At 58.4% G+C, this 13160-nt stretch overlaps 5 protein-coding genes across 5 annotated transcripts; 4 read left to right on the top strand and 1 right to left on the bottom strand.

Annotated features, from left to right (window-relative positions):
• Positions 1–284: 284 nt before the first annotated feature.
• On the top strand, positions 285–3206 carry PAN0_018d5690 (extracellular elastinolytic metallo proteinase; the record flags this gene model as incomplete). Its single annotated transcript, XM_014798918.1, has 1 exon — positions 285–3206. One exon carries the CDS (start codon positions 285–287, stop codon positions 3204–3206), a length of 2922 nt encoding a protein of 973 aa, XP_014654404.1.
• Positions 3207–3908: 702 nt separating this feature from the next.
• On the top strand, positions 3909–5561 carry PAN0_018d5689 (uncharacterized protein; the record flags this gene model as incomplete). Its single annotated transcript, XM_014798917.1, has 1 exon — positions 3909–5561. The coding sequence occupies one exon, from the start codon at positions 3909–3911 to the stop codon at positions 5559–5561; it is 1653 nt and encodes a 550-aa protein (XP_014654403.1).
• A 1488-nt stretch (positions 5562–7049) lies between these two features.
• Positions 7050–7382, top strand: PAN0_018d5688 (uncharacterized protein; the record flags this gene model as incomplete). The annotated part of the gene is made up of 1 exon (XM_014798916.1): positions 7050–7382. One exon carries the CDS (start codon positions 7050–7052, stop codon positions 7380–7382), a length of 333 nt encoding a protein of 110 aa, XP_014654402.1.
• Positions 7383–10363: 2981 nt separating this feature from the next.
• On the top strand, positions 10364–11288 carry PAN0_018d5687 (uncharacterized protein; the record flags this gene model as incomplete). The annotated part of the gene is made up of 4 exons (XM_014798915.1): positions 10364–10419; positions 10523–10545; positions 10697–10745; positions 10817–11288. 4 exons carry the CDS (start codon positions 10364–10366, stop codon positions 11286–11288), a joined length of 600 nt encoding a protein of 199 aa, XP_014654401.1.
• A 205-nt stretch (positions 11289–11493) lies between these two features.
• On the bottom strand, positions 11494–12891 carry PAN0_018c5686 (uncharacterized protein; the record flags this gene model as incomplete). The annotated part of the gene is made up of 1 exon (XM_014798914.1): positions 11494–12891. One exon carries the CDS (start codon positions 12889–12891, stop codon positions 11494–11496), a length of 1398 nt encoding a protein of 465 aa, XP_014654400.1.
• Between the last annotated feature and the right edge of the window lie 269 nt (positions 12892–13160).

Below are 13160 nucleotides of genomic sequence, written 5' to 3'. Positions count from 1 at the left end.
CCACGAGACCCCGCCCCCGCCCTCGCCCTCACCCTCACCTCATCTCGCACCGCATTCACCTCCCCCATCCCTCCCTCACCACCACATCCACCCATCCATCCATCCATCAAGACAACCACTCCACCCCCTCAAGCCTCCGCTAGACACTAGACTAGACTAGATTCCTCATCACCACATCTAGATACACCGCCGAATAGACGGCATACACTCCACTTATCTTTGCAAGGCCTAGGAGCTTGTCGCCTGGCGCGCACAACGCCTCGGCTTGCCGCAGCCCCCTCGCCATGCCGCGTCCCAACCAGCACGGCCACAAGCGCCTGTTTGCTCTCATCGCTCTTCTGCCCTTCTGGCTCAGCTTTGCCAGCCTCGCAACCGCCCCCGTCGCCAATGCCGCTCTCCTGAACACCGGCGCTCCTCGTCCCCAGGATCCAGCCCGCAAGTCGCTCGCCTGGGGTCCTGAGCACGCCCACAAGGTGTTTGCCGACGTCGAGTCGGCCACCGACGTGCCCGCCGTCCGCCGTAGCCTCGACTCGGCTCGCAAGCACGCCTACGCGGCCGCCATCCACTACGTCAACGCCGAGCCCGGCCCCAAGAACGCCTACTCGGTCGCCACCCGCCTGGCAAAGCATCTGCTCGGCTACGCCCAGGGTCTCGCCCCCGCCGGCCACGACTTCTACGTGCGCCCCGACTCGTACACCGACGCCTCGAGCGGCATCTCGCACTACTACATCCGCCAGCTCGTCAACGGCCTCGAGGTCGCCGACGGCGATCTCAACATCAACATTGCTCCCGACGGCAAGATCCTCTCCTTTGGCTCCTCGCTCTACGCCGGTCAGGCTCCTCCGCCTTTCACCAACCAGGGCGTCGCACAGTCCGAAGACGCCGTCTCCGAGCACGAGCTCTCGCTGCGTTGCGACAAGCTCCGCGCCGAGCTCGACTCGCTCCTCTTTGTAGCCCAGCCCTCGCCCGCCGAGTACACCGAGGATGTAGCCGCCAACCCGGACTGGTCCAACAAGAACGAGGCCTTTGTTCGAGGCGGCGTCCACCAGTTTGTCTTTGACGGCCTCGCCAACGCCGCTCCCGATCACGCGCCCAAGCGCGCCAAGGTGGACCCGCAGCGCGTGCTGCCGCTCCAGGAGGAGCTCCACGAGGTGTGCGGCGTGCCCACCGACGACCCGCTCCTCCAGGGCGCCGACCTCTCATCGCGCCTCTCGGGCTCGCTCTCGCACCTCAACGCAAAGCGCAGCCTCCATGGGCCCGACGCCATCATCGATCCACGTCTGGCGCTCGTCTACTTCCTCCGCCAGGCCACGCCCGATGAGGGCCTGGCGGCTCGCCTCTCGGACCCGCATGCTGCCGAGGCCGAGGCGGCGCAAATTGTGACCACCTTTGAGCACAAGCTGCAGCCGCACGCCGGCAAGACCGATTCGGGCGCGCAGGCCACGCACACCCAGATCGAGTATCTGCACAATGTGCCCACCGCCAAGGGCCCTGTGCCCGCCCAGCTCGCCTATGTGCAGACCGAGGACGAAGGCCTCAACCTCGTGTGGAAGTTCCAGATCCCGCTCGAGGACAATGCCTACGAGGCCTATGCCGACGCGCACCGCCCCGGCAGCATCAGCTCCGTGGTGGACTGGGTGCACAGCATGCCTCGCAAGCGTGTGCCCGCTGATGAAGACGTGCCCAAGCTTGGCCGTCCCGAGTTTGGTCGCGCCAGGGTGCCCGAGCTGGGTCGTCCCGACTTTTCGCGCTACACGCCTTCCAAGCCTTCCAAGAAGGCCAAGGCGGCCAAGGAAGCCAAGCCGATGAGCCACGAGCCGGTGTACCGCGTGTTCAAGTGGGGACTCAACGACCCCACCGAGGGCAAGCGCTCCAACGAGAAGGGCGAGCGATACGAGGAGGCGTCGCCCGCGGGCTGGCACGCGGTGCCGGGCAAGCACTCGCCGTTTTCGTCGCTGGGCGTGGACGATGCGGTGTCTGTGGACGGCAACACCACCGTCTACGCCGACACGCGCGGCAACAATGTGTTTGCGCAGGCAGACCCGACAGGCAACGGCGAGTGGAAGTCGAGCCTGATCAAACGCCCTCGCGGTCGCGAGAGCGCGGACAAGAGCACGGACATGGAATTCAACTATCCGTACAAGTGGCGCAAGTCGGAGAAGAAGCACTCGGAGCTTCCTCCTGCCGACTATGTGGCTGCGGCGACGGTGCAGCTGTTTGTGACGATCAACGAGTACCACGATCTGCTGTACGCCTACGGCTTTGACGAGGCGTCGGGCAACTTCCAGGAGCACAACTTTGGGCGCGGCGGCGAGGGATACGACGGCGTCATTGCCTTTGCCCAGGACGGCGCTGGCACGGACAACGCCGACTTTATGACGCCTCCCGATGGCCAGCGCGGACGCATGCGCATGTACGTGTGGGACCAGTCGACGCCGTTCCGCGACGGCGACTTTGAGGCGGGCATCGTGATCCACGAGTACAGCCACGGCCTGTCTACGCGTCTGACGGGTGGACCTGCCAACAGCGGCTGCCTGGGCTGGGGCGAGTCCGGCGGCATGGGCGAGGGATGGGGTGACGCGCTTGCGTCGATCATCCGCCGCACGGGAGCGGCGCCTCACGACTGGCCGATGGGCTCGTGGGCGTCGAACCGCGCCAAGGGCATCCGAAACTACCCGTACTCGACCAACAAGACGATCAACCCGGAGACGTACTCGTACCTGGACCACGCCGGCTACTGGGGCGTGCACGCGATCGGCGAGGTGTGGGCGACCATGCTCAACGAGGTGGAGGAGGCGCTGGTGCTGGAGCACGGCTTTGCCACGCACCTCTTCCCTCCTGCCAAGAATGCGAGTGCGTCGGAGCAGGCGGCGTTCTTCCTCGACGAAGACGAGCTGGCGTCGTTGGGCAAGTCGCGCGTGAGCAAGCGCCGCGTTCCCCGCCACGGCAACACGCTGCTGGTGCAGCTGATCCTGGACGGGATGAAGCTGCAGCCGTGCCGACCGAGCTTCTTTGATGCTCGCGATGCGATTGTGCAGGCGGACAAGCACCTGACGGGTGGCCAGAACCGCTGCGTGCTGTGGAAGGCGTTTGCCAAGCGTGGCCTGGGCACGGATGCGAGCGTGATCGGCCGCACGCCCTGGGGCGGTGGAAAGCGCACCGACGGCTACAGCGTCCCGCACGACTGCCAGTCCAAGTCGGAGTGATCAGCCCGGTCCTCCTCGATGATCCCTGTTCCTTGTCTCCCTTTTCGTCAGCTCCGTTCCGCAACCTCGTCCGCATAGTTAAACCCCGTACATCGTTTTTTATTGTTCCGACTCATAGCTACGCCTCACGTTGATCTCGATTTGGTTCCATGTCCGCATCTCTCACATCGCCGATTGTTCCCGTTTTATCTGTTCGAATGCACTTGATGGCCCGAGAGCGGTTTCGCTGGATGTGATCTGAGGGGGGAGGCATGTGACTATTCACAGAGTGTGACTTTGTGCCAAGACTGATCGGCCTCTGCCTGTCACCGAATCTTGGCGGAGGGTTCGAGTCGAGGCGGCTCATCCGAGAGAGTGACAGCGCGTGGCGGGTAGCGTATCGCCGCCCGAAAATTGAATTTCGTGGGCAGAAGGGCAGCGTGGCGACGTCGACTTGGCCGCGTTCCTGAGCCTGGGGCGCGTGAGGAGAGGCGAATTTTTAGCGACAGCCGCCATGCCGAAGCTGCGAGGCTGCAGCGATTCGCAGCAGTGGCAGCAGAGGTGCAGCCGTTGTGCGGAGGAAGAGCGCTCGATTGTGCCCTCAGCAGGCTCAAGTCATGCGTAGCCCCGCGATTCAAGCCATCACCACCATCACCACCACCACCACCACCACCACCACCACCACCATCTCCATCCCCACACCACACTAGCTTCTCTCCAACTATGACAAGCCAGTGGGACCCAGACTACTGGGGCCCAGCCTCGTCCGCGCCCACCGCCACGCTCGACACACAAGCTGCGGCCAGTCGCTCCGCAAAGCCATCTTACGCCACAGCCTACGCATCTTACGACAACGACTCGCTCCCCGTCACGCCAGACGTAGTCGCAAATCCATGGAACACCTCCTTGCTCTGGTCCGCAGGCATCGTCGATAATCGCGACCCGCGCTCCAACTTTTGGCCCATCGCAAACTGGCGCAACTTTTCCATCCCCTCCAACATCAACACTGCGCCCATCCAGTACTACTATTCCACCTCCAACGAAGGCGATAGCGTCAACTTTGTATTCACCGGCCACGGCCTCTCTGTCCTCGACTATCGCGGCCCCTCGCGCGGTGAATACAACCTCACCATCGACAACACATCCACCGTCATCATCAATGCCTATTCGGCCAACGACGAACTCGCAGCCGCCACCGGTTCCCAATTGCCCCCCGTCATCTGGACATCCGACACCTTGTCCGAGGGCACCCACTCCGTCGTCATGTCCAACATCCATGACGCTACAGACATGCAATTCTGGGGCATCGTCATCAACCCCAACAACTACGTCCCCGGCAAGTCGTTCCTCCACTTGGCCTCCAACGTAAAGACCATCATCATCGCATCCACCGTCACTGCTTCCGTCATGCTCCTCATCTTTGCCATCGCCGCTTCACTCTTCTACTACTGCAAGCTCGTTCGTCCGCGCAGACGTCTCCAGTCCCAGATGGATGCAGAGCGCAAGGATCTCTCGCTGCTTCCACACTCCAACTCATCCTCCACCGCCAACTCCTCCTCCCGATCCCAGCTGCGTCTCGACACCGCCTTCCTCTCCAGCCAGGGCGACCTCGGCAGAGTACCCAGCCGCGTCACTGCCACCACCAACGAGTCCCAGTACTGGCTCCAGCCCGAAATCCACCACTCCCTCACTCCGGACACATCCACAAGACCCTCCAACAGGGTACATGCGCTCTTCCAGGAAGTCACGCCCATCTCGCCCACCCTCTCGTCACCTTCATCCCCCACGGCCAACACACCGGCCACCGAACTCGATTCCTCGGCAACCGCGTACTCGACAAGCTTCGGCTGCGAGCCACTCTCGCCCATCTCCCCCTCCAACGCATACGCCACCGCACAATCTCCGGCCCAACATCGCAGCTTTTGGGATGCAGGCCACCAACACTCCCAAGCCGCTCGCCCTCACCACGCGCGAGGCTCGTCCACAGCAGCCGATCCGTTTCAGGACTCGCACGGCGTCTCCTTGTCTCCTACATCCATGACGAGATCAGCCTCCCGGCGCCCGCTCCCCACACCGCCCACGGCCATGAACCCTGTCAGCCCAGTCACTTTGCCCATGCCGCCCGCCGTGCCCCCGAGACCCGATCAGACCAATGCGGCAGCGCACATCCCCACCAGCCCCGCCACTTCCTTGTTGGGTCCCGCCGTACCGCCCAGGCCCATCACATCCGCCGAGCGCGAGTCCTCCCGCTACCGCGTCGAACAGGACGCCTGCTCCATTCACTTTTCCGACACCGGCCTCTTTGACGACCACACGGGCGAAACTCTTTTGCCGCCGCCATACGCACCCAGGGACATGGGACGCCACTTTACGTGAGCCACGTCGCCATCCCAAGCTTGTATTTTGCAACTGTATTTTTATGAAATGCTTTCGAGTTGACCCAGTGTGTGAAAAGAATGTGCGTGGAGCTCGTCCTGGGCATCGACATGAGCACGGGTGCGTGATGAGAGCAATCCCCTTGGCAGCCAGCCAGCTGACTGTGCAATCGTGCGAGAGTTACGCCGAGCATGTCGTCATACGGCGCACAAGATCACCAGAAACACATCGTCCTGATCCCCGCCCTTTTTCAGCCACTATTGCTCTCTCGCTTGCGATTACTGCTATTCACCGCCACCACTGTTGTTCACCGAGACGATATCAAGCGTCGAAACTTTGCTGGCAGCGTGGGCAGATATTGCAGTTGACCGAGCTTCATTGGGGCTTCAAAGTGGCCCCTCTGCTGCTCGGTGCACGTGTACAACACCAGCGCCAGCTCTCGCTTGGCGTCACACATCGATCAAAAGCCATCTCGTCGGAGTCGGCTTGCCTCTGTTCCGCCGGCTCATCAGCAAGCACAGGCCAAGACTTGGCTGGATCAATGTCGTGGCATCAGCGACCTTGTGACACTGCGGTGAAACAGCCTTGGTCGAGCTGTCGAGGCTGTTGGAAACCAAGATTTTGATGAGGACTTTCGCCCAGCTTCGTCTTGGGGTTGCAACACAACGACGCCCAGTATCCCTAGCCTGTGTTCCAACAAGTATCACAGCCAATGAGGATGCGAATTCCCCCCAGGGATGTTGATCGGCCTGCGTTGAAATGTTCAACCTGATGTTGAAAGCAAAGCTGCCAAGTATGCACGACGAGACCAGCGGAGTCGCCAGCCTTGGTACAGTGTGTCGGCTCAGGAGCTGGCGGCGCTTGATGGAACTCTTTCTGCACCCGCTTTTGCTGTGCAACAGAAAAGCACGATCCCCTTCGATGGCTTTCGTTGTAGAGTGAGAGGCTTTCAAGCAAGCCGTGCAGGATCTGCGCGTCTTCGAGAAGCAGCCAGAGCGATCCTTTCTTAATCGCTAGTGTTGTGAAACCCGCTCAGCAGCGGGTACTATCGGCAAAAGGGCGGGTGCTCGACCACGATCCAGCTGAAACCTTTGAAGGCTGGAAAAGTAGCGTCTTCCTGTCACGCCAGAGCTTGAGACCAATTATAAACGGGCCGGATGGGCGATGTCGAATGGAGCGACAGCAGGCGTCCACGGCGATATGTACGCGCGGAGGCGCAGCGACTTGGACGCAGCTCACACTCTGCGCACGAGCGTCAACATGCGACCGTCCAGTCGTCATCATCATCTTGGCGCGGCAGAAACTGTCATCATCTACGCACTTGTACTTTGAGGGCTTCATGTTTGTACCTGAGCCTGTCTCGGTGTTGCAGCAAAAGCGCCACAGGTGCACACTATACACCCGTGCGCAGGCCAACATGGAGACGGTGACATTGGGAGTGTGGCGAGAATCGGAAAACGAAAGCGACCAGTTGCGCTATAAAAAAGTATGTCCAGACCGCAGATCTGCAAGCGCAACATGGCCTTGAACGATAACTTCTTTGAGCAAGCGCTGATGGCACCCCATACTGCAAAGCTGAGCGCACAAGTGGAGAGCGCGATCGTCGGCCTCCGTGTAGCCGTTGCGACCTCGACTAGGTCTCAGGTGCACAAAGATCGCTTTGTACAGGAGGTGAGTACCTGTCAGCGGCTGGAGCAATCCGACGTGTTCGCTGAGCTCCTCGGCCAGAGCGTCCAGGCGGTGGTGGTCCAGGCTAGCCGCTCGAATGCGCTCCCTGTTGCTAGCAATCCAGTTCCCAGCTCTGGCCACCAGGCGTCTTGAGGGCTTGTAGAACTTGATCTGAAAGAAGGGGTAGGTCATCTCCAGAGCCAAAGAAGCGATTCCAGATGAGGGGGAAGACAGCTGGGAATTGTTCTGCTGCGTTGATTGCACCCTAGGCAGTGGTGACAACGATGAGGACGTTGGGAGCTTGGAGGAGCGCAGTGAACGGTGAAAGTTTGCTTCGCCTTCAGCATCAGCTTCAGCGTCAGCAGCAACATTGACCTAGGCGGTCGTGTCGTGAAGGAGGTTGTTGGCTTCAAGTCGCCATCCGCGGTCGTTGGCTCGGGCACAAGAAAGCCAAGATACACTCACGATGTTGTTCGTGATTATGCATGAAAAGCGTCTGCAGGCGCATGTAATTTATCACCATAATTTCCTCGTTCTTGACTCAAGCATCCGAATTCACCTGACAGTTGATGAATCCAATCATCAATCATGATTTGAAATTACGAATCAGGCTTTCTTGCCTCTCAAGCACAGCCTGTTTGAGAATTCTTGTGGTCCTCAATTTGACGATCTTGATGGCTTCATGTGATGGTATTTGCATGAGTCAGGGACGAATTTGACAAAAACTGCTTTGCTTGTGATTTGCGGATCACGTTTTCAATGCTTTTGCCTTAACTTAACTTAACTAAGTTGTGCCTATTTTCCGGAAGAGCTGGCGACCTAGACTGCTAGCTCTTGCTCGACCACACATGTCGCTCTTGGAATGATCTCATTATTTCTCATGCTCATCAAAGCCCAAACCAATTTGTGGTCGTTGGTTAGAACAGTCTTCACCATAAGATCATGCTGCTCCACCATCTAGACTTCTTGGAACGATTTGCAATTCATATCCTAACAAAACGGTAGCTGGCGAGGAGCAGCCACCCAGCAGCCACCCCCGGGGTGGCTGCTGGGTGGCTGATTTTCGCTATCCCCCCCCGGGTGGCTGATGGGTGGCTGCTGGGTGGTTGACCGTCGCCACCCCACCCTCTTTTTAGGATATGATTGACTTGAAGCTCATGAGTCAGCTCACCAAGCTAGATCTGATCTGCGTCGAGCCTGAAGAGACAGTGAACATTTCAGCGGGACAGCTGCATTAAGTGTAGAGCCCCAAAACTTGCGTTCTGTACGCAATTGACTAGAAAGCCAGTAAGTTGATTCAGCGCACAATTCGAGAGCGAAAGACAAATAACTTTAACGGTGAAATTACAGACAGCGTTAAAAAGCGTGACCAATAAATCACAAATTGGAAATTGCGAATCACGAACGTCTGTGTCAGTTCGGGATCAGGATCTATTTTGAGCTTTGACGCTCAATTGTCCACGAGCTGTGATAATAAACAATGCATCGTGATTCACGAGTGGCCGAAATGTCTCTGTCGCCTCACATCCATGCTTGCTTTGTTGTTGGATGTCGTTCAGCAAGTCTAACCTGCTTGCCACGCTAGAAGTTATTCTCAAATGATGGATTTTAACTTAAAGCGAGTGGCCCATCAGCGAAACAGGCCCATAAGTGAAGCAAGAATCACGAAAATGGTATAGTTACCCGGACGCCTCTTTAAATGGCTCATGCTGACAGTATGTGCTTCAAAGGAGGTCAACCTCGTCATCAGAGAAATCATGATTCCTGACCTCTTAACGCTTTCTGGGCTGTCTGAACTGATAAAAGCTTCATTGCCGTCGACACCCGTCTTTGTACTAAAATCATATCCTAAGAAGACGCGAGCTGGCGAGGAGCAGCCACCCGGGGTGGCTTCTCGGGAGCAGCCACCCATCAGCCACCCAAGTGTGTGTGGGTGGCCGTGTGGGTGGCTGTGGGGTGGCTGATCCCAAACAGCCACCCGGGGTGGCTGCTGGGTGGCCGACCCTCGCCCCCCCCCCCCCCCCCCCCGGCTTTTTAGGATATGAATTAAGGCCTCGACTTGATTCCGAGCGTGTAGCTAGGCTCTCAGCTGCGGAGATACCAAAGCTGGCTTCTTAGAATCATTGTGCGCTTTCTGGACGCACTTCTCCCCGCTCTCAAGCTGTTCGCGGCTGAATGATCTGAGTGAAATGAAAGCTGATAATTCTAACCCTTTTCCGGCTGTCAAGAGAAACAGTGTTGTGCTGCCTCTCTCGTACACATGGCACTACACGGTGTTAACAAATTGCTCATGGCGCTGCGTTTGTATCACACGTTTCCGAATCAGCCGCGCGCAAGATGCGCACCCAAGTCTCGAAAATGAGACATAGAATGCACGCATCAGCCACGATCTTGTAATGTGAGCTGCAACCTCTTTGATCGTGAAGAATAAAGTCCCAGACCAAGAGGGCGCAAAAGCACGATTTGGGAATGCATGCGAAAATGTGAATATTCCGACGTTTGATAACTTAACTTACACGCGCTTTTCGTACATATTTGTGAACCTGACTATCATTCATGTGTGATATCGTGATTTACAAAAACCAAGCAAATCCATTACGTTGATCGCGAACCCTATTGGCGATATTCTTCACCAATTCCATTACTGTCTCTCGCTTCGCTGCTCGGATTTTTGACCTCTGCAAGGCAATCGGGATCCCCGTCTCTCCTGTGGCAGCCGTGTGTGTCATGTTTGCTTTGCTCGTATCGCGACCTCGTTCGCTTTGAAAAAACCCTCAACTGCTGGACAAAAGATACGATCTCGAGACGTGAAGTGCGAGTCATTCAAACAATGCTTCCAGCCTCAAATATTGCGGATGAGAGTTTGTGGTCAACCCGGCGTTGAGTGTCGTTGCAAGACCCAGGGTTGGGTGTACCTGCTATGACGGGAAGGGGTGTCGGAGGGCAGCACGAGGCGGATGAGATTCGCAACTGGCGAAGAAAGAAGTTGATTAGTCACGATGACAAGACGCGTCTGGGCTGTCAGGGTCTAGGAGAAAGTGGAGTCGGTCGACGCCTCTGGCGGATCCTCCCTTGCCTTCCAACCACCATCCAGACGGTACGGAGCCTAACGTGGCTCACCATATCTGCACAGAATGGCGCGCAAGAAGAGGAAAGCGCCACAGCTCGAGGCATGGTGCTGGTACTGCGAGTAAGTCGATCCAAACCTCACCTCCGCCTCTCCACCATCTAGCTTGCTGACCGCTGACGCATCTTATTGCTTGCCAATACGTTGCGCCGATGATACCACACAGTCGCGAGTTCGAGGATGAGAAAGGTATGTCGCGCTGATACGCCTCTGTGACGATGCGCTGGAACGGCTGCACTGACACGATACGTGGGCGATTCGATTCATACAGTGTTGCTGCAGCATCAAAAGTCGAAACACTACCGGTGCCCACAATGCCCTCGACGGCTGAATACGGCAGGAGGCCTATCGGTGCATCTCACGCAAGTGCACAAAGCACAGCCAGACAAGTATGTGACGGCGAAGGTACCGACGATGGCTCGTGATCAGCACTGACCAGCATTTGTCTTGTGTTCCACAGGATTGAGAACACGTTGCCGGGGCGGGATTCTTTCGAGATCGAGATCTATGGCATGGCGGGCATTCCAGAGACGGACCTTGCCGAATGGAAGGAGAGACGAGCAGCGCAAAGAGCCGATGGCAACGTGCCGGTGCAAAATAAGCGACCAAGGATCGAGAAGCTGGTGCTGTCCAAGGAGCAGCTGCGCATTCAATTGGCGGCGCACAAGGCATTGATGAGCGGACAGGCGCCAATGCCCGGACTTGGTGCAGGTCCGCCGCCCGGCTTTCCGCCGGCAGGACCATTCTCGGTCCCACCGCCAGCATTCGGGGTTCCTCCACCCAACTTTGCGAGGCCGCCTCCCACGCAACCACCGCCCGGGTTCGGCGCGCCTCCACCAGGGAGCATGCCCAACGCGCCGCCAGGCTATGCTCCGCCTGCAGGTGACGATGGCCGAGATCAGCGCAAGGTCAAAGCTGCGGACCTCTTCTGATGGAAACTTGCAGCGCAATGCTATTCAGTTTCAGACTTTCACCATTCTTGCGCCAAGGGTGCACGGTACTTATGACAGATGAGACAAGAGGTATTCACGTGGTGACTCGCTACTGAGCACCAGAGGGAATGAAGACATGCGCGTTGTGGCGGAATGGCGAAACATGGACAGGGACATGAATGGTATAGCATTGCGATGGGCATGATCAGTCTCTAAGCAATCGTGCCTTGTCACGAAATGTAGAGGTAACGGACGAGGCGGGGCTGCCCCAGCTGGCAGCGGTTGTCTTGAAGCCGGGGATTGAGCCGCGTGAATATGAGAGTGTGCTGAGGATGACGAGAGCGACGCCGAGGGCGAGCGGCGCAGTGAAGGGGAAGTGGAAGAAGAGGATGCTGACGCCGAAGCTGAGGATGATGCTGAAGCTGACGGCGAAGCCTTTGAGGATGTTGTCTGCGTGTTTGATGACCATGGCGACGGCGAGGCCGCCGGTGACCTGGAGGACGACGGTGGCCCAAGCGCTGATGCCGAAATGAAGAAAGGGGGCGGAGGGACCGTGTCGGATCATCTCGAGAAGAACGGGGAGTGCGGCGGGGATGAGGGACCAGGCGGAGAGCTGAACGTTTCTTGTCCAGAGATTGACATTGGAGGTCTTGAGGACCATCTCAAAGTAGACGCCTGCAAGGCCCGAGGTGAGGCAGGCGGCGATGACGGCGAGGAAGCCTTGGATGGGCTGCATTGGTTTGTCCGCTTTTGCGCTCTCCTCCATGCTCATGGAGATGCGGTCGTGGGGAAAGGAGGGAGAGGAGGGCGGAAGGTGGTCGTAGTCCTTTGCTTCGGAGCCGGAGAGGAAGGAGCCAAGGCTGGGCAGACGCTCTGGGGGTGGGGCGCGATGCGAGTCGAAGGGAGGCGGAGGCGGTGGTGGGGGCAGGTCTGCGACGGGCCCTGCCGAGACGTGTCCGTATCCGTGGGTGCGTACCTCGAAGGGGACGAGACCAGAGACGGACTTGCTCTGGATCTGTACGACGGCGACGCCGATGGCCAGCATGGCGAGCGAGAGCCACTGCCACATGCCGATCTTTTTGCGGAGAAGGACGATGCTGAAGAAGGCCGTGGTGAGGATCTTCATCTGGTAGGCGCAGATGAAGATGGGCGGCTCGAGGTTGGATACGGCGACGTATTGGAGATTGTTTTGCAAGACGTAGAGGAAGGCGGGAATGGAGAGCTTCCAGTAGTCGTGGGCGGTGACTTCATCGAGGACGAGCTGAAGTGTGGAGATGTTGTCGTGTGATTTGTGGGATGGCGAGGTGAGCAAGCGTGCGTGTGCGCTGCTGTCGTTGCCATGTGGCTGTCGTTGACGCTGGGATGCGGAAGGGAGTGGAAGCGATGCGGTGGCTGGGCGTGTGGATGCGGCGGCGATGAGGAAGGAGATGGCGCACTTGAGGAACTCGGTGAGGAGTACGGCGGTGGGGAAGAAGTAGGATTTGCCAATGGGAGCGGATACGCGGCTGTGGTGCATGACGACGCCCAGGGCGGTGTTTTGTATTGTGAGCACGGCGAGCGAGACCTGCTTGAGGGACAAGCCGAACATGGCTGTGGCGGCCATGTTGGAGGCGGCGGCGTGGAGAGAAAGGTTGGCTAGGCAGCTTAAGTCATGTGTGCGAGCGAGAATGGCGCGAGGATGGTGGTGAGAGTGTCACTTTGGCAGTGGGACAAGACCAGCGCCTGAGAGAGTGCCGCTGCACGCACACTTTGCAGGTGTTGCATTCTTCATGATTTTTTGGCGGCGCTTGGCGCGCTTGGACCCACCGACGCGGCACAGCTTCAGGGCGAAGATCGGAGCGCGAATCGGCTCGAGGGAAATCGGGTCAAGCA

Source organism: Moesziomyces antarcticus (genome assembly GCF_000747765.1).
Source record: "Moesziomyces antarcticus DNA, scaffold: scaffold_v10018, strain JCM 10317, whole genome shotgun sequence".
In the NCBI taxonomy this organism is placed as follows: Eukaryota; Fungi; Basidiomycota; class Ustilaginomycetes; order Ustilaginales; family Ustilaginaceae; genus Moesziomyces; species Moesziomyces antarcticus.
Note: the sequence above shows the minus strand (reverse complement) of the source record. Positions and strands in the feature narration are given on the sequence as shown.